Source organism: Zygosaccharomyces rouxii, assembly GCF_000026365.1.
Source record: "Zygosaccharomyces rouxii strain CBS732 chromosome F complete sequence".
Taxonomy (NCBI): domain Eukaryota; kingdom Fungi; phylum Ascomycota; class Saccharomycetes; order Saccharomycetales; family Saccharomycetaceae; genus Zygosaccharomyces; species Zygosaccharomyces rouxii.
Genome location: NC_012995.1, coordinates 1,171,575 through 1,191,641, shown reverse-complemented (window position 1 = coordinate 1,191,641; position 20,067 = coordinate 1,171,575). Strand labels below are relative to the sequence as shown.

General features: G+C 40.0%; 8 protein-coding genes across 8 annotated transcripts; 6 read left to right on the top strand and 2 right to left on the bottom strand.

Moving 5' to 3' along the window:
- Window positions 1-406: 406 nt before the first annotated feature.
- Window positions 407-6,199, top strand: SEC7 (Arf family guanine nucleotide exchange factor SEC7; the record flags this gene model as incomplete). Its single annotated transcript, XM_002497783.1, has 1 exon — window positions 407-6,199. One exon carries the CDS (start codon window positions 407-409, stop codon window positions 6,197-6,199), a length of 5,793 nt encoding a protein of 1,930 aa, XP_002497828.1.
- Window positions 6,200-6,754: 555 nt separating this feature from the next.
- On the top strand, window positions 6,755-8,782 carry ACS2 (acetate--CoA ligase ACS2; the record flags this gene model as incomplete). Its single annotated transcript, XM_002497782.1, has 1 exon — window positions 6,755-8,782. One exon carries the CDS (start codon window positions 6,755-6,757, stop codon window positions 8,780-8,782), a length of 2,028 nt encoding a protein of 675 aa, XP_002497827.1.
- Window positions 8,783-9,141: 359 nt separating this feature from the next.
- ZYRO0F14388g (uncharacterized protein) lies at window positions 9,142-10,761 on the top strand (the record flags this gene model as incomplete). Its single annotated transcript, XM_002497781.1, has 1 exon — window positions 9,142-10,761. The coding sequence occupies one exon, from the start codon at window positions 9,142-9,144 to the stop codon at window positions 10,759-10,761; it is 1,620 nt and encodes a 539-aa protein (XP_002497826.1).
- A 191-nt stretch (window positions 10,762-10,952) lies between these two features.
- Window positions 10,953-11,924, top strand: PCD1 (8-oxo-dGTP diphosphatase; the record flags this gene model as incomplete). Its single annotated transcript, XM_002497780.1, has 1 exon — window positions 10,953-11,924. One exon carries the CDS (start codon window positions 10,953-10,955, stop codon window positions 11,922-11,924), a length of 972 nt encoding a protein of 323 aa, XP_002497825.1.
- A 183-nt stretch (window positions 11,925-12,107) lies between these two features.
- STM1 (Stm1p) lies at window positions 12,108-12,929 on the bottom strand (the record flags this gene model as incomplete). Its single annotated transcript, XM_002497779.1, has 1 exon — window positions 12,108-12,929. The coding sequence occupies one exon, from the start codon at window positions 12,927-12,929 to the stop codon at window positions 12,108-12,110; it is 822 nt and encodes a 273-aa protein (XP_002497824.1).
- Window positions 12,930-13,839: 910 nt separating this feature from the next.
- STB3 (Stb3p) lies at window positions 13,840-15,312 on the top strand (the record flags this gene model as incomplete). The annotated part of the gene is made up of 1 exon (XM_002497778.1): window positions 13,840-15,312. The coding sequence occupies one exon, from the start codon at window positions 13,840-13,842 to the stop codon at window positions 15,310-15,312; it is 1,473 nt and encodes a 490-aa protein (XP_002497823.1).
- Window positions 15,313-15,988: 676 nt separating this feature from the next.
- Window positions 15,989-18,181, top strand: GID11 (Gid11p; the record flags this gene model as incomplete). Its single annotated transcript, XM_002497777.1, has 1 exon — window positions 15,989-18,181. The coding sequence occupies one exon, from the start codon at window positions 15,989-15,991 to the stop codon at window positions 18,179-18,181; it is 2,193 nt and encodes a 730-aa protein (XP_002497822.1).
- Window positions 18,182-18,457: 276 nt separating this feature from the next.
- CDC37 (Hsp90 co-chaperone CDC37) lies at window positions 18,458-19,945 on the bottom strand (the record flags this gene model as incomplete). The annotated part of the gene is made up of 1 exon (XM_002497776.1): window positions 18,458-19,945. One exon carries the CDS (start codon window positions 19,943-19,945, stop codon window positions 18,458-18,460), a length of 1,488 nt encoding a protein of 495 aa, XP_002497821.1.
- Window positions 19,946-20,067: the final 122 nt, after the last annotated feature.

Genomic DNA, 20,067 nt, shown 5'->3' with positions numbered 1-20,067 from the left:
TCTCGATAGATCAAGCTCTTGGCCTTGTTATTTGCAAGCAAAACACACGTGATATGCACATGTCTCTTGTTTACCTATAATCCTCCGGTATTACCCTGCCTTTAACTCTTTCCTATGCAGAAAAGGGTCAACAATGAGTTGACTTTCAAGAAAAACTAGCCAAAGAACACACTCAATAGACGTGGTTTAACAAACCAAGTCAACTTACAATTACCGCTAGTCTGCCAGATTTCGAGATTGCAAATATTTAAATAGCTGGGATCAAAGAAATTCCACAATTGGTGTTATAGAAACGTTAGGGTCGTTTGTTTTTTTTATCTTTTTGTCAATTTGGCGTGACAATTATACATAACACCACCATTACCATCTATAACCACTAAAGCTATAAATCTGGAGGCGAATTAATATGTCGGATCACGAATTGGCTGCTGGTGATTCAAATCAAGCAACCGTAACCTCAATTGGGCCAGCGTCAACAGTTTCGCTTTCAATAGAATCAAGAGATGAATCTGGTCCTAAGGATTCGAGCCAACAAGTGGAACAAGAAGAGACTAAGGAATCAAAGTTAGAACCGGAGCATAATTCAGAAATAAACGGAATAGAAAAACCTAAAGAGGCTGCCGAGTCAGAACCAGAAAAACAACAGAGCAAGCAACAGAAACCAGAGGAACCAGAGGAACCAGAAACGAAAAAACCAGAAGAATTAGGACCTTCAGAGCAGAAAGGTGAAAATACAGAGGAAGTTGATGCTCGAACAGTAAGGAATTTTGTCGGCGGATCTAATGCAAAATCAACTATTGGTCTTGTTAAAGAAACTTTGAAAGTAATTTTAGAGGATAAAGATGTTAAAAAATACCCAAATGTCCAAAAGATTTGCGAGAGATCATGGGAAAAACTACAGGAAATTAGCATTCAAGGAGCTTATATCTTAGATTCTATCACGATTTTTGAAGCTCTTCGTTCCTGTTGTAGAACTAACTCAATACGTATTCAATTGAGGGCGCTGGATTGTCTTTCTAAACTTTTTTCATTTAGAGCGTTAGATGAAGAAATTTTGGTAAATCCACCTGACTCTATGGCATCTAATGACCAAACGCCGGAAGATGCTGCTGCATCAGGAATTACACCTCCACCAAAGCAAAGACTAATCGACGCTTCTATCGATACCATATCAGATTGTTTCCAAGGTGAGGGTACCGATGAAAGAGTAGAACTACAAATTGTAAGAGCTCTCTCCAATTGTATTCTAACGGAAGATCCTTCTTCATCTTTATGCCATGGTGCATCATTGTTAAAGGCGATTAGAACCATCTACAATATTTTTATCTTTTCATTAAATTCATCAAATCAAGGTATTGCACAAGCAACTCTAACTCAAATCGTTGGTACAGTATTTGATAGAATTGATCTAAGTCAACTTCCGGCCACCCCTGCGGTGGAATTAACGGAAGTGGACGATAATGATTCTTCAGTGCAACATGCTCCTTTAACTTTACAAAATATGGACGTGCTCAATGAAGATGACGAACAGGTCATGGAGGATACTTCTAAGCCGGGAGCCCTAGATGAGGCAGAAGGACAAAATATTCAAGAACTTTTGATCAAGGACGGATTCTTAGTTTTCAGGGCCATGTCAAAAATATCTGCGAAACCACTAGAAACAGAGTTGGATATGAGATCTCATGCAGTTAGATCCAAGCTTCTTTCATTGCACATCATCCATTCTATCATTAAAGACCATATCGATATCTTTTTGTCTCGAACAGCGTATATACCGGGCAAAGAACGCATTACTTTATTAGATTCTATGAGGCAATATCTGTGTTTAACACTTTCGAGAAATGCCGCTTCATCCATAGCGCCAGTATTTGAAGTAACTTTAGAAATTATGTGGTTGATGATTTCAAATCTAAGAGCCGAATTCAAAAGAGAGATACCCGTCTTCCTCACTGAGATCTACTTCCCCATCTCCGATCTAAAGACATCCACTCCACATCAAAAGAGATACTTTTTGAGTGTCATCCAAAGGCTTTGTAATGATCCAAGAACTTTGATAGAGTTTTACCTCAACTATGATTGTAATCAAGGCATGCCAAATATCATGGAAATGATGGTTGACTATTTGACGCGACTAGCTCTTACAAGGGTAGAAATCACACCAACTCAGAAGGTCTATTATGCGGAACAAGCATTTATGCCCTTAGCCACTTACAACGTAAATCAAGTACCATTGTTATCAACATCCAATTTATCGTCCAGCTTCGAGTCTAACCAATCTACGTTGCCCTTCCCGGTCGAGTTTGCCCTAAAAATGACTTCTTTGAGCTGTATTGTATCTGTCTTAAGATCTTTAAGTTCTTGGGCTCATCGTTCTCTCAACCCATCTTTAAGCGTGAACAACAATGGTTCTGCAAGTACTCGTTCCCGCCGTTCCGGATCTGGTGTATCTTTACAACCTGGTAAACGCAAGGACTCAGAATTAAACAGTTCAAATGCCAGTTTGAGTAGCATGAATGGTGATGAGAGCGAATCTATGGCAAGCCAGGATGTGGACGATCCGTCTCAGTTCGAAAGTTTAAAACAGCAAAAGACAGAATTAACTGCCTGTGTGAGACTCTTCAACTACAAGCCAAAGAGAGCCATTCCAGAGTTGATCAACAAGAAGTTCATCAAAGATGATTCTCCAGAATCTATCGCTAAATGGCTTTTATCTACTGATGATTTGAATTTAGCCACTGTGGGTGATTTTCTAGGTGAAGGTGAGGATAAGAACATTGAGACCATGCATGCCTTTGTCGATGCATTTGATTTTACTGGTCTTTCGATTGTGGACGCCATCAGAAACTTCTTACAAAAATTTAGACTACCAGGTGAAGGTCAAAAGATTGATAGATTCATGTTGAAGTTCGCAGAAAGATATGTTGACCAAAACCCCGGTGTCTTCTCTAAAGCTGACACTGCTTATGTCTTGTCATATTCCATCATTATGTTGAATACAGACCTTCACTCTTCTCAAATCAAAAACAAAATGACTTTGCAAGAGTTTTTGGAGAATAATACGGGTATTGACAATGGCAATGATCTACCAAAAGAATTCATGGTAAATCTGTACAATGAAATTGCTAATAACGAAATCAAATTGCTTTCTGAACAACACCAAGCCATGTTGGCTGATGATGGTAACCTAATTCACCAGCAACAACAACAACAATCTGCCTTCAGCTTTTTCAGCAGTAGGGATTTGGTTAGAGAAGCTTACATGCAAGTATCTAAGGAAATGTCTTCCAAAACAGAGCTTGTCTTCAAGAATTTAAACAAATCCAGAAGTAAAGGTGGAACTGATATCTTTTACGCAGCTTCTCATGTAGAACATGTGAAATCTGTGTTTGAGACACTTTGGATGTCATTCCTTGCAGCTCTAACTCCTCCATTCAAAGAGTACGATGATCTGGATACTACCAACAAGTGTTTAGAAGGCCTAAAGATTTCCATTAAAATTTCTGCCTCATTTGGTATCGAATATGCCAAGAAATCATTTATCGGAGCATTGGTACAATTCTGTAACCTGCATAATTTGAATGAAATTAAGATAAAGAATGTCAATGCTATCATTGTCGTTTTAGAGGTTGCCCTTTCTGAAGGTACTTTCTTTAAAGAATCGTGGAAAGATGTTCTTTTGGTGATTTCTCAAGTCGAGAGGTTACAATTGATCTCCAAAGGGATTGATAGAGAAAGCGTTCCAGATGTGACACAAGCAAGAGTAGCTACTCAAAAGGTATCTTTCGACTCTACGAGATCAAACTCTACGTCATTTCTTGATAAATGGACTAGAAGGGCTACACCCCTTGAACTGGCACAGGAAAAGCATTATAATCAAACTTTATCCCCTGAGATCTCGAAATTCATCTCTTCTAGCGAATTGGTTGTTTTGATGGATCACGTCTTTACTCGCAGTTCTAATCTTTCCGGTAATGCGATCGTCGATTTCATTAAGGCTTTGACTGATGTTTCCCTGGAGGAAATCGAATCTTCTCAAGATGCTTCTACCCCCAGAATGTTTTCTTTGCAAAAGATGGTCGACGTCTGCTACTATAACATGGATCGTATCAAGGTCGAATGGACACCAATATGGGCTGTAATGGGTACTGCGTTTAACAAGATAGCCACCAATCCAAACCTTGCCGTTGTTTTCTTCGCTGTGGACTCATTGCGCCAACTTTCGATGCGTTTCCTAAACCTAGAAGAACTATCTGGGTTTGAGTTCCAGCATGATTTCCTAAAGCCTTTTGAGTATATCATTCAAAACACAAGTAGTACTGATGTACAGGAGATGATTATTGAATGCTTCCGTAATTTTATTTTGACCAAATCGAGTAAAATTAAATCTGGTTGGAAACCAATTTTGGAGTCACTTCAATACACTGCAAAATCTCCACAGGAATCAATCATCTACAAAACTTATATGTTAGTGACTAACGATATTGTTACCAACCATTTTGAAAGTGTCTTTTGTCAAGATGATGCATTTGGTGAATTGGTTTCAGTCTTTAGAGAAATTACGAAGAACCATAGATCTCAAAAATTGTCATTGCATTCTTTGGAAGGATTAAGGAGAATGACACAAAAGATTGCAGATATGTGTTTCTACAAAGGTTCAGATGAAGAGAAACGTACACATTATGAAACTATTTTGAGAGGTAAGGACATTTTCCAAAACATTTGGTTCCCCATGCTATTTTCCTTTAATGATACAATCATGACTGCCGATGATTTAGAAATAAGATCTCGTGCTCTGAACTACATGTTTGATGCATTAGTAGCCTACGGTAACGAATTCGACGATCTATTTTGGGAAAAAATCTGTACCAAATTGTTGTTCCCAATCTTTGGAGTTCTTTCCAAGCATTGGGAAGTCAACCAGTTTAACAGTCATGACGACTTGACTGTTTGGTTGTCTACCACATTAATCCAAGCTCTAAGGAATCTAATTGCCCTCTTTACCCATTATTTCAAATCCTTGAATAAAATGTTAGATGGTTTCCTAGGTCTCTTAGTTTCCTGTATATGCCAGGAAAACGATACGATTGCTAGAATTGGTAGATCATGTCTACAACAGCTCATTTTACAGAATGTGACAAAATTCGATGCTAACCATTGGCAAGACATCGGGGGAGTCTTTGACAGGTTATTTGAGTTGACCACTGCTACGGAGTTATTTGAGTATGATCCTATGCACCAAGGTAGACGTAAATCAGTCTCTCATCATCCCCGTGCTTCGCATGGTAACGACATGAACAACAGTAATAACGATAACAATAACAATAGCACAAACGAGGGCCCACAGGTAGGTACTAATGGTAACGACACTAATGGTAATATTGGAGAAACTGTACAACGTGCTCACGAAGAGGAATGTAGTGAGGATGTAGGTAACGACATGGTAACTGAAGGTAGTGAAATCGCTTCTGCTGCAAAAAATCTGAACTCACCTCAATTCAATAGGGCGCCTACCCCTAGTAGCATACAAAATGCAGCTACTAACACTAAACCATCTAAAAGATTGGTTCACACAAAGAGCAGCGAGGATTTGCGTCGTAGAATAACCGTTAAAAATTCAATTGTGGTTAAATGTGTTCTGCACTTGTTAATGATCGAACTATTGAGTGAATTATTTGAAAACGAAGAGTTTGCTCGTAGTATGCCCCATGATCAAGCTATTGGAATTACTGTACTATTAGAAAAATCCTATGAATTTGCCCGTGATTTCAACGAAGATTACCAATTGCGCACTAGATTGGTCGAAGCTCGTGTCGTTGATAAGATACCAAACCTTTTGAAACAAGAAACAAGTGCTGCAGCTGTATTGATCAATATTCTTTTCAAGCTGTACTTGAACGATGAACAGAAGAAGCCACAACTTTCACAAAGACTTATCGGTATCTGTACTGCCGTAATGGAAGGTTACGTGCTATTAGATGATCGTACTATGGAGCGTAGCATCAATTCGTGGAGACCAGTTATTGTTGAAATTTTACAAGGTTATTACGAATTTGACGACGATGATTTCAAGGAGTACTGTCCGGGAATGTACAGTCTCGTCATGTCAATTTTGGACAAAAGCGTTCCTGCCGATTTACGGAAAGCCGTCAAGATCTTTTTGTCCAGAGTTGGTGAACTGTATTTAAATACAAACTCATAATTCTTGAGTTTCACTAAGTAATGTTGTAAACTGTATATATACATACATATATATTTCATTTTAAAATGGTGTGCTAATAATTGCGTGCCTAACCGCCGAGTTCTGCGCATGCCTTTTTCGATTCGCATCACTCCGGACGTCAATCCAACAACTCCAACAATTTTGTCATAGAACTAAACGAGCCGCCTACAGCAAGGAATACGGTAAAGCGGTAAACCAAAGCGAGATCCGATACATCCTACACTCTACAGCTTACAGTTACAGTTACTTATAGTATCAGCGGCTATTTTTGGCCGCATGGAGGATTCCATTGGTCCATTTTCCCCTATAATTTTTTTTCTTTTTCATTTTCGTCTCGGTATTTTCAGAAGGCGTCGCGTTTTTCGAGCTCTTAAAAAAAATTTGACCCGTGGGTCGAAGGGAAAAAATCGGGCAGAAGACTCACACTCAGCCTAATGACATACACTTTAAATAAGAACAACAACAGTTAAGAAAACGTATTACTGTTGCAATTGACTGAAGATCTCATTGTAAAATCTTCAATTGAGTTTAACAATGACAACTAAGGAACATAAGACCGTTCATGAGGCACAGAATGTAGTAGCTCGTCATGCACCTGAGCATTTCTACAAATCACAACCAGGATTGGGTTATGTCAAGGATATGAAGCAGTACCAAGAGATGTACAAGCAATCTGTGGAAGATCCAGAAACCTTTTTCGGTACCAAGGCTCAAGAATTGTTACATTGGGATAAACCATTTACAAAGACGAAGTTTGGTTCATTGGAAAATGGTGATACTACTTGGTTTTTAAACGGTGAGTTGAATGCTGCTTACAACTGTGTTGATAGACATGCTTTTGCCAATCCTGATAAACCAGCATTGATCTACGAAGCGGATGAAGAAGCAGACAACAGGGTTGTTACATTCGGTGAGCTTTTGAGACAAGTTTCTCAAGTTGCTGGTGTTCTTCACAGCTGGGGGGTTAGAAAAGGTGATACCGTCGCAGTTTATCTACCAATGATTCCTGAAGCTGTTGTTGCAATGTTGGCCGTTGCCAGATTAGGTGCAATTCATTCTGTTGTTTTTGCAGGTTTTTCAGCAGGTTCCTTGAAGGATCGTGTTGTAGACGCAGGTTGTAAAGTTGTTATTACTTGTGATCAAGGTAAAAGAGGTAGCAAAACCGTTCATACAAAGAAAATTGTCGATGAAGGTTTAAATGGAATTTCTCAAGTTTCTCATATTCTTGTCTTCCAAAGGACAGGTGCTGAAGGGATCCCAATGACACCTGGCAGAGATTACTGGTGGCACGAAGAAGCTGCTAAGCAAAGAGGTTACATTCCACCAGTTCCTTGTAGTGCTGAAGATCCATTATTCCTCTTGTACACTTCAGGTTCCACCGGGTCACCAAAGGGTGTGGTCCATTCAACCGGTGGTTATCTATTGGGTGCAGCCATGACCACTAGATATGTGTTTGACATCCATCCAGAAGATGTCTTATTCACAGCAGGTGATGTTGGTTGGATTACAGGTCATACTTATGCTCTTTATGGTCCATTAGCGCTAGGTACTGCATCAATCATCTTTGAATCAACACCAGCTTATCCTGATTACGGTAGATATTGGAGAATCATTCAGCGTCATAAGGCAACTCATTTCTACGTGGCTCCAACAGCCATGAGATTGATTAAGCGTGTAGGTGAGGCTGAAATTCCAAAATACGATCTATCTTCACTAAGAGTTCTTGGATCAGTCGGTGAACCAATTTCACCAGATCTTTGGGAATGGTACAACGAAAAAATTGGTCACAACAACTGTGTCGTTTGTGATACCATGTGGCAAACCGAATCTGGTTCTCATTTAATTGCTCCATTAGCAGGTGCAGTCCCAACAAAACCTGGTTCCGCTACAGTTCCATTCTTTGGTGTTGATGCTTGTATCATTGACCCAGTCACTGGTGTTGAATTACAAGGTAATGACGTGGAAGGTGTTTTGGCAGTAAAATCATCTTGGCCATCTATGGCAAGATCAGTTTGGCAAAATCACAACCGTTTCCAGGAGACTTACTTGCAACCATACCCTGGTTACTACTTTACAGGTGATGGTGCAGGTAGAGACCATGATGGTTACTACTGGATCAGAGGTAGAGTTGATGATGTGGTTAACGTTTCTGGCCACAGATTGTCCACTGCTGAAATTGAAGCTTCATTGACCAACCATGATAATGTTTCTGAATCTGCTGTCGTAGGTATTCCTGACGAATTGACCGGTCAAACCGTCATTGCCTTCGTTGCATTGAAAGATGGTACTCCAAGTCAAGGTGATGCGAGTGCTAACGTTCGTCGTGAATTGGTGCTCCAAGTTAGAGGTGAAATTGGTCCATTTGCTGCTCCTAAATGTGTCATCTTGGTTAAAGATCTGCCAAAGACTAGATCCGGTAAAATCATGAGAAGAGTCCTAAGAAAAGTTGCATCTAATGAAGCTGATCAACTGGGTGATCTATCTACTATGGCTAACGCTGAAGTCGTTCCAGGTATCATTGCAGCTGTTGATGAACAATATTTTGCTGAGAAGAAGAAATAAATTATGAAGTAGTGTTGCTACTTTTTTTGAAGTAATATTTTGTTGTACTTCATTTATTCGAGAAGATGAAAAATCTAGTCATTTTGTTTCTGTGAAATTTCGTAGGTGTACACATTTATAGACACTCTGCACATATCAGTATTACAGTTACCATCACTTGTATTATGCTCATTATTATATTGTCTACCCTCTTATTGTTGCGCGGGGTCCGTACGGCTGACAATGATCTTGGCAGTCATACACCCGAAAGCGATTTCAACACTAAAAGATTCGTAAGACACACTTTCTTTCTCATAACACTAATGCTTAGATGGTTTAAATATTTAGATTGATTTATTATAAAACCTCGTTGATTCAAAATGTCTATTGACTTGGGTGCGGCTATTTATATCGCCTTAAAACCGATCCTCAAGATATATACTATCATGGGTGTCGGATTTCTACTGGCAAGATACAATATTGTAACGATGGAGATCGCCAGAGGTGTTTCTAATATGGTCGTTAATGCGATTTTACCATGTCTAACTTTTAACAAGATTGTCAGTAATATTTCAGATGAAGATATCAAGGAAGTCGGTGCTATTGCATTATCTGCCCTTATACTGTTTGCATTAGGGACAATCTGTGCTCTAGCCACTAAATATGTACTAAAAGTACCTAGACAATGGTCTTGGGGGCTGCTTTTCGCAGGGTTCTTTCCCAATATTTCTGATTTACCTATTGCATATGTACAGAGTATGACAAACGGTAAAGTATTTGCACCATCATCAGTGGACAAGGGTGTTGCTTACTGTTGTATATATCTTATGTGCCAAAGCTTTTGTATGATGAACTTTGGTATGTGGAGAATTGTAGGATTGGACTTTAGGCAGAGCTGGGATGAGGAGAATTTCGAGGAAGATGATTCTAACGAAACTGTCATGGATTCGAAGGTTAGAAGTCAAGAAGAGTATGAAATGGCCAGTGTAAATTCTGTTGAAGAAGATCAGAATTCCACTTCACTCCCTCAAGGTCCATCTGCATGGACCCGGCGGCGATTACCGTCATTGCAAACTGCTCATGTGAAAGAAGAGTCTCCTTCACTCAAAGTTTATAAGACCAGAACAGTGGATACAGAATTGCATAGTGGGAATCATCTTAATAGGCACAAGAGTAGAAGATCTTCTATGAATGATGTGATTAATGAGTACAGCGCGGTAGATCAAATAAGAGATGGAGAACTGGATCTTTCAAGACCATTAACGATAACCGAAGAGTTGGGTAACAAGAATTTTGCAATTGGCCGCAGATCTACAGATCATCAATCTGAAAAAATGGCAACCACTTCTCCTACTACGTCGACGACTAGTGCTGGCGGTAGTGATGGTAATAAACTTCAGAGATTCCTAAAAAAGTACAAATTAAGTTGGTTGGCCTATTTTCTAATCAACTTTATTAGGCCTGCATCTTTGGGAGCTTCGTTAGGGATTATCGTTTCTATGATCCCGTGGGTTAAGGCACTATTTGGGCATACAAACGTCCATGTTCATAATGCCCCCGATGGCGAACCTGTACTCAACTTCCTTATGGATTTCACATCATACATTGGCAATGCATGTGTTCCCCTAGGGCTTTTATTATTGGGAGGGACCCTTGCAAGGCTACAAGTAAAGAAATTACCACCAGGTATCTTAAGGGTCGCCATTGCCATGACAGTCTTAAGATTAATGGTTATACCAATTGTTGGTGTCGCCTGGGCAAACAAGGTCTACGATCTACACTGGATAGATACGCCAATTGGTAAATTTGTCATGATACTTACCTGGTCGATGCCCAGTGCGACTGCACAGGTCTACTTCACAGCATTCTACACGCCAATACAAGGTTCGCATATCCAAATGGATTGTCTATCCGTCTTCTTTATGATGCAATATGCGGTATTGTTCATAACAGTACCATTCGTCATCACATACACTTTGAAGAAAGACCTAAACTACTAAGTTGGTGCTTATCTTTATTAATACTAGTAGTGATTCAATTGTTAACATAAATTATTTTTCCTACCCCGGATTGTTAAAAATCGAAAAAAAAAAAAAAAAGAAGGTTTTGAGAAAGAAAATCTGTGAAGTCTCTATGCTTCGAAAGTCTTTGACAATATAGCATATTTGTGATTCCCTTTTGGTGCTAAAGTATGTTCAAGGCTAGCAGATTGCTGGATAATCTGCGTCAGTTTCGATACCCCAATCTACTACCTTTATCTTCGTCATGGCCTCCATATAGGCGATCTGCAGTACTGACAGTACTCTTTGTGGGTCAACGTGGAGAACTAAGAGTTTTACTCACCAAGAGATCAAAAGGTCTAAGTTCCTTTTCTGGGCACATTTCATTACCAGGTGGTAAAGCTGATTCTGTTGAGGAAACCTTTGACACTGTTGCTAGACGGGAAGCTGAAGAGGAAATTGGATTACCACAAGATCCTGAAATCCTGCGTGAGAAATTCGACATGAATATGGAGCAAATTTGTCTTGAGATGCCATGTTATCTATCGAGAACCTTCCTCAGTGTTAAACCCTTAGTTTGTTTCCTAAGTAATTCCGCACATAAGGCTATGGAAGCAGATTTACCATTAGATGGGTCTAAATTTACAGCCGCATTAAATCCAGGTGAAACCTCATCAATTTTTTCAGTACCGTTAATGGATATGATTGCACATTTATTACCAGAGGATTCCGGATACCGTAAGGAGTACATTGATCGTAAAGAAACCCTTCCAAAATGGGGGGAACTAAGATGGCTATTAAGACATTACTATTATCCTGTTGAGAACCCTTATGATGTTGAATGGTTGAAAAATATCGAGGATAATAGTTCATGTGACGAATTAGAAACGACCCAAGGTAAAAGAAATCTTTGGGGACTCACAGCGAAGATACTTTATGATGTCGCTCGCATTGCACAAGGAATGGTAACTAGCGATAATGAACAATATGATATTGGCCATGAAGAACTTATTTATGGTTTGAAAGAGTTTGGAGGTCAATTACAACCAAGCAGAAGTCCATGGGAATCAAGCATGGCCCGCGGCATTCGTGGTTATAAATTTGGCGATGTGATACCGTGCTTTTATATGGATAAACTAATTGGTATAACATGCAAGTACTGACACAACTACAGGAAAACAATAATATACAATACAACACACAACAGAAATAGATATTATCTTATATTTTTTTTGCTTTGTATATATGTGATAGTATGGCAATGAATGCAGTTCCATTCCACTTTGAAAGGGTGGGAGATAAAAAAAGAAAATACATTATCTTTTTGTTAAGAAGGTAATAGTAATTCAGGACAAAGTTGGCAAGTTCTTTGGATCAATCTCAGCATTCTTTTGAACTGGGTTGTTGTCCTTGACTTTTCTTTGGCCACCACGGTTACCACCACGGCCACCACGGTTACCACCTTGGCGGTTACCACGACCGGTGAAACCACCACGGCCACCACCTCTGGATGGCTTGCTAGTGTCAACGAATTTAGCGTCGAAGTCCAAGAATTCCTTAGTCTTCAATTGCTTACCCTTGACGTTCTTGACCTTGGTTGGTTCCACAAGAACTTCATCTTGTTTAACCATCAATTGAGCGTCTTCAATTGGAGCAGCCTTCTTAGCTTCAGGTTTCTTGTTCAAACCGCTACCAGAAGCGGCAGTCAAGTAGTCTTGCAAAGACATCTTTGGTGGAGTGTTTTGCTTGGATTCTTCAGATTCATCAGCTTCTTCGTCTTGAGCATCTTGTTCACCTTGCACTTCAGCTTCGGCTTCTCTGTTAGCACCTTCACCCCAGCCTTGAACATCCTTCTTGTGAGAATCAGTTCTAGCAGTTCTAGAGTGACGGTCACCGCTCTTGGACTTTGGATGCTTTGGCTTGGTGTCAGCAGGAACATCTCTTCTCTTGTTCTTTTCTCTAGTTCTGTCTCTGATGGCAGCTTCGTTACCAGTTGGCTTTGGTCTGTTCTTGTTGGCCCTAGATGGATCAGCAGATGGTGGTGGAACATCTTGCTTCTTAGAAGAGGTGTTCTTCTTTACAAGCTCCTTTGGTGGTTTTGGAGGTTGAACGTTGGTATCTTCAACGTCATTGCCCAGCAAATCGAATGGATTGGTAGTAGATGCCATTGTCAAAAGCTAGAGAATTCTAATGTAGTAGAAGGAAAGCTTCAAGAGGCAGATAGTAATAACTTCTAGGAATTGTTGTTGAAAGTAGTTGAAGTTTCCTTGTGTCAATTGAAATTTTTCAATGCTCTGTGTGCGTCGTCGTCGTCGTCGTCGTCGTCGTCGCCGTCGGCCAGTCTCCCTTGCTAAGGGGAAAAAATTGTGAAAAAAAAAATGTGAAAAATTTTCAGCCAAAAATTACATAGAAGGAGTCAGGATAGCCAAGAAGGGTTAAGAAACGGGGAGAATTGCGAATAAGAAAACGAACTACGGCGATTAATTCGCGTAAGGACAATTACCATGCTTTCTTTCTCTTCCTTTCGGCGGTACTCAGAGATCGGGGGGGATCCCTTACGCTGTTTCTATTAAGGGTTCTCGGGGCGCGATCTGCGTTATGCGAAAGTCTGGGAACGGGCCATGATGAAAATTTCACATCACGTGATACCAGAATGGTCGTGTTATACGAATATACATGTGATAAGCACGTGGTTTCAAAAATCTGGAAGTCATGTGATAATCACGTGACTTGCTTTTTTGCACTTAATTGAAAGCATCTTTATCCAGATGTTATATAATGAAGAAGTAGGAGCCTGTAAGCTCCTTGTCAACCGCACACTTCTCTCTTTTACCTATGACTTCACCACGCGGCTTTGTTATCTTGAGTCATAGCTGATTTGTTTTTTTTTCCATTTCCATTTCCATTCGATAATAACTAATTTACATTACTTTACCGTAACCGAGGGTGTGTTTGAAAAATAACAGCATGCGCTATTAACTTATATAACATATATCATTTAAATATAACTACCCACTACCTCAGGTAGATGTACAAGTGCGAAATCAGGAGCTAACATATATATATACACTAGTCACTATGTCTGAGATTAAAAAGGAACATTCCCCTAAGCTTGGTGTTCCAAAGCCAATTTCTACGTCTTCACCAGCAGGGTTAGCAGCTGCACAAATGGTTACACCAGGTAAATTATCAAGTCTTTTGTTAGAAAAAGGTCCATTAGCCATACGACACATTACACAAACTTTGGGTACTGAAATCCCAAGTTTCAAAGATCTATCTTCTTCGAAACAGAGAAGGTTGATTATGAGTGCAATGGAGATTGGTGATCAAGAACATTCGGTAGTGTTTGAGAAAATTGGTTGGGGCCAATGGACTGCAAAACCTGTTGCTCATGAGTCGTTTATACAGGAAAGAGACGCAACTAACATTGCTAATGCCAAGGTCAAGGATATCGTATCACAAGAGAGTCAAAGAAGGAGGTCAAGCAGCAGTAATGGTGCCAAGAGACCTCAATTAACTTCAAAGAGATCAAGTGCATTATCAGGACCTGCGTTTACAGCATCTTCCTCATCACCAACAATGGTTCCTCAAGACGAAAAAATCAAACAGGAACCACACGAAGGTGCGCCAGAACAAGAAAAGGAACGGGTGCCTGCAGCATCCGCGCAACGGGTGCCTGCAGCGGCTTCACAACAGAACATTCTTTATATAGATGAGAATGCGCTTGCGTCCGATGATGACGAGGAGGATGACGAGGCAATAGCTGATGAAGAAGACGAGGACGAAGAAGAGGAAGAGGAAGGAGAAGAGGGGGAAGAATTTCTAAAGCATCGTTTGAAGGAGGAAGATGATAAAGAAGATCCGTACAGTTTTAGAAGAAGGAAAAGCAGTGTGGTTTGGACCGATCATCCGTCAGAAGACATGGAACACGAACTGCTAGCACGCCGTGTGCGACCTTTCCTGCAGAACAGATCTCGTAGATCGAGTTCCAAGGTGCGTAATCCGTTAGTTTCCAAACCATCAATTCACCTAGATTTTCAGCAGCCACCACAGCAACCGAGGTCTCGTCAGAACAGTAACCCCATGATAGACTTAGAACAGATAACGAACTCTATCAGTGAACCTACGTCGAGAAGGGAAAGTAGAGTTTCTTTCTCAAAGGAATCAAGCATTAGATCGACTCTCCTCCCTCACAAGAGTTACCTTTGGTCGAATACAAGGCAAGATAGAAGAAAGTTGCATCATGGTAGGCGTCCGAATGGACCCAATTCTGGTGAACATGCGTATTCTGATACCGATGAAGAGGATTGGGCTTCCATCGGTGCTGCGTCGTTGAGAAATAACAGTGTACCACCGAGGATGGATACAGTTTCTACTTCACCAAATGGATTCGTTGCACCTACAAATCCCAGTGACACTGCTAGTATACCGAACATCGATGAAAAAATGACACCTGATGGTAGCAGGAATAAAGAGAATCAAGAGAGAAGACCAGCAAGATCCGCTGATGATAATAACGCTGCCTTCTTACTGATGAGCCTAAAGAGTTGAAATTTTATTATTGTTGATGACGATTACGACGAATTTTCAGATCTCGGAGTCTGACTCAAGGTGAAACTGCGATAACGAGTGCGAAGGAAGAGGGGCAGGTTTACCCCACACTGACGTCACGAATTTTTGTGTGCACGTATGCTGCACGTGATACGATCACCGTTACCCTCCCATCACTATCCACGGGGCGCGAGGGGTTGTACCCCTTAAAAAATAGGGGTGGATCGTCCCGCGCGGTCTGAGGGTGAAAAAGGGTATAAAAGGGTGGTATGATTAACGTAGGACAACGGCGGCTCCTTAATGTTGTAGTAACATATCCCATACACCGTATATATTTTATTTTAGTAAGGAAAAGGTATAATTCTACTGGGAACAGTTTTATTTTCCCTGATATTACAAGTGGTGTGAATCTTTCATAAGGCTCAGCATTTAATTTTATTTTGCCTGATTCTACTTTCTTTTTTTCCCCGTTATTTTGGATCCTGAGTCAAAACTAGGGCAGTATTGGAAGGGAGAGGAAGACAGACGGATAAGTAGCTGAATCGCACGTATCGCAGAATAATAAGAACAATAAGAACAATAATAATTCAGGTTATGCATATAAGCAGGTTTGGAAGCTTTGCTTAGATTTTGAAACGAAAAGATAGTATCAAGAAGAAGAGAACAACTTTGCGGAATGACAATCGATGGAGGTCAGAACAGCAGTGATGAGTTAGAGGATAAGAGCCTTAATACAGGTTCTGATAAAGTTTATCAAAACTATATGATGCCAGGATTGGAGCTTTACGACGCAAAAGTATCCATAAACCACTGGCAACTTCGGGATTGCATTAGAGCGTCATCCAGGCATCCTGGGAGACTTTTCTACATCTATGACCATTCCATAAGGTCTCTGGATACAACACAAGCTGGAGGACCGACTTTATTCCCTCCAAGGCACCCTCATCATCGTCATCATCATAAATCAAGACTAAGAAGGAATAGCATAGGTGGTCCCAGAAGGACGGCATCTTCAGGATGTAAGAGAAAGTATCATGCACCTTCGCAGCTGGTGACAGAGTTTAATTTTAAGCCCAGATGCTTCACAGAGTCTGGTGGTTTAGTGGCATGTGGTGGATTAGTTGGGCCAGATGATAGAGGATTCCCGACGAATTGGAGTCGTCTTTCACAAGAGTCAAGTCACGCTAACTCATTACCGGCCCCTGCAGAACCAGTTAAGTTGGCTGATAACAGCGTTTTAGCGGATCATAGCAACTATAGCAATCCGAGCATTTGGAAGGGCATTTTATCACTCTATAGTGAAGATTCTGGTGTTGCAACCTCCTTTGTGTTAGGCCAGTTTATCAATAATTGTGTCACATTAAACCCTAGATCTACAAAGGAGTACGATCTGTACTCCTGTAATAATGATGGACATTTGTATCAATGCAATGTGGACAATAGAGGTGTTGAATTAGTAAGGCGATATTCAGATCTCAAATTTGCTCTTAACAATGTGGCTATCTCTCATGATGGAAAGACTATGGTAGCATCAGGGGATTCCAATAAGTTCGCTATCTATAGGCAATCTGAGTTGGCAGGCCAGTTTAGTTTAGCTTATGATTCGCAACCTAATTGGGGTAGTTCAGTGGTAAGAGCTAAAAGAATTCCCAGATTCGCATTACCAGATGGATCAGGATTCGTTGACCACATATATGAAGCAGCAGGCGGAGACCACGGGTTCTATAACTGTTTTTCTGAAAACGATTTACAATTTGCTACTTTATTTCAGAACGGTTGTTGCCTTGTCTACGATGTTAGAAACATGGATACGCCCTTAGCAGAAATTACATCAACAAGACCTCATTCTCATAATGGTTCCTTTAGAGTTTGCAAATTCAGTTATGGTCTTGATGATCTGTTATTCATATCTGAACATCAAGGTAGAGTTCATGTTGTTGATACAAGAAATTTCATGAACCATCAAGTGATTTTAATTCCAGATAAATTGAAAGCTGAGGATGTGTCACAGGAAAATAGTAGTGGTATTAGTGGAGGTATTGAACCTGGACGAAGGAATACCCCAGTGGTTACTGCAATGTCTCCAATTTCTCCAAGCTCTTCAGTGTCAAGCCTTGCCGCCAATGCTCGCAGAAGACATTCTATGGCAGTACCACCCTCATTTAACAACCCAGAACCTTGGCTAACGTTAGCTACAAAGCTGCCGCTAAGGTTATTGGAGCCACAAATAGTCCCTTACCCAAAAGCCCTCAACAAATTGACAAATTTCATTCTTTCCCAGCAACAACAACAGGATTCTTCTTTGGAGCATGAAAGTAGTGGCGAAGCTCCAAATAACAGAGATCCCGAAACAAGAAGAAGATCATCTTTCCGCGTAAGGAGGTTTTCCACTTCATCGAATGTTAGCGATAGTGATGATAATGCTGATTCAGCACAAGTGGATCACCCTTTGGAGACTCCTCCTTCTGTGGACAATTACAATTACCAAGAAGGAAGAACCGGGATATTCTCTCGTATTCAAAGAAGTGAAGCATTCAATTCAAACAACAACAATAACAATAATAATGGTAACAGTGCATTTGACGATGACGGCATTTACGATGCCTATGCGGATATCAATAGTGATGGCAACACGTACTCTTTATCAGGAGCGTTCGGGACCCCCAACATTAGTAGTTATGCAGTTGATTCTGCCTCTGCCACTAATTATTCAGATACCGATTTCACCGAGGAAAATAATATCGCCGGTATTAATTGGGTCGAAGATTATAGCGGCAGCTCGTTAATCATCGGTACTGACTATGGTATCATGAAATGGAATATTAACTCATGGGCCAGAAGAAGTTTCTCAAGTTACGACTTCTGTTGATCGTTCTTTGCATCATCAAAAGAAAAATCAATGACATTTCATACATATATGTATATATATAGCCTTTTCTTATGTTTTATCAAGCATGTGCGAATTGATCTTCGCCGTTAACAATTTTACAACTTTGATCTATAAGTGGACTAACTTGATCGAAAAAAAAAAAAAAGCGGTGAATATGTGTTGGGCAGATATCTCTAAAATAAAATCAGAAATACTGGTACCGGAATCATTAAAATACATAATATATAAATTATTTCTGCTCTCCCTTGCCCGTAGCTAATCAACGGTATCAGCAGTATTAGTAGCTTGTTCCTCTTCTTGTTGGGTTTCCTGCAACGTTAGATCCTCGAATTTGCTTTGGTTTTTATATTCATCCTGCAAGTGCTTGAAATCTTCTTCATTTTCTAACAGGGCTTTAACTCCAATGATCTCAGCTTCATTAATCAAATCTAAATAACTCTCAGCTTCTTCAATGGGTACTTCGGCGAAGACAGCGTTGACATTATCCAAATCTTTTGTCTTAATAGCATCTTTCATCTTTTCTGGTAATTTGTTAAAGGCTTCCACCCTTTTCTTATCCTCTGGGTCCGAAGACTCGAAATCAGGTAAGTTAACTTCCAATTCTGTAGATTCATCCAAAGACTTCAATTGAATAGTTTCAACACCTTCTTGCTCTTGTTCTTGTTCCATAATTTTGACACGATTTTTAACATGATCGAATTTAGTCTGCACGCTTTCCAAAAACGACTTTTTACCGGCAGGATTAACATTATTATAAATAACTCTTTTAAAGAACAATTGAATCACTTCAGTCATTTGCTCCACATGTAAAAATGGAACCTTTTTTGTATTGTAAATTTCACGCACATAACCCATCAATTCAGATTGGTGAATTACTTGATAGGAACGTTTAGGTTCATCTTGCATTTGATATTCGAAAGCCTTCATCATAAGAGCATCCTTTTGTTGTTCTGATATAATTTGCATGTGCTTCAAAAGGTACTGTTCTGATGCCTTATAATTATCCACAGGCAAATTACCAAATTCTTCAGTTTCTGGGGCCAATTTCATAACATCATCTTCATATTCGATGAACTGTAACTGTGGTTTTGGCAATGGTACGTCAGATGTGCTCTTTGATCCATTGGCGGCCGCCACTTTTTGTAATTCTGCAGCCTTCTTCTCTGCTTCTTCATTAGCCTTCGTATTCAGAAACCCACTGTCAAACCCAGTCTTTATATCATCACTGCTGATATGCAACTCTCTCTCTTTGTAAAGCTCTTGTAATTTCTGCTTAGCTTCAACAGTGACTTTATCAATTTTTGCCCTGTGTCCAAGAATCATGTTTCTAATAACGGACCCATCCTGTGGGTTCAAACCTTGTTTCTTAGCATCACCCTCCAACTGTTCAAAAAGATCTTCCACCATTTCATTGAATGGGGGAATCTCTGGATCAACATTTGGACCTTGTGGCTTCTCAGTCTTATCAAAATTTGCATTCAAAAATTTGGTAACAGCATCTCTCTCAGTCAACGATTGATCGTCAACGCTATTTAGCAGCTTATCCACACGTTTGTTAAGATTGAAATACATAGAAATTTGAGTCTCTAAGTTGGCAATATCATGATTTCTCTTGGCTCTATTTTCATGAATACTCTGCTGCTTCCACTTAATAAACGATTTCTTATCCACATTTGGGTGGACTTCGATATCTGAATCGTCCGATAACTCAATCTTATCCCATTTCGAATAATCAATTGGCATGGTAAGGAACTATTTCAACAGTTTTCACTACTTTACTTTAATCAACAGTTAATGATATCCAACTTTATTCCTTCAATACCCTTTATACAAAAACTTATACTCATTATACACGACACCTCAAC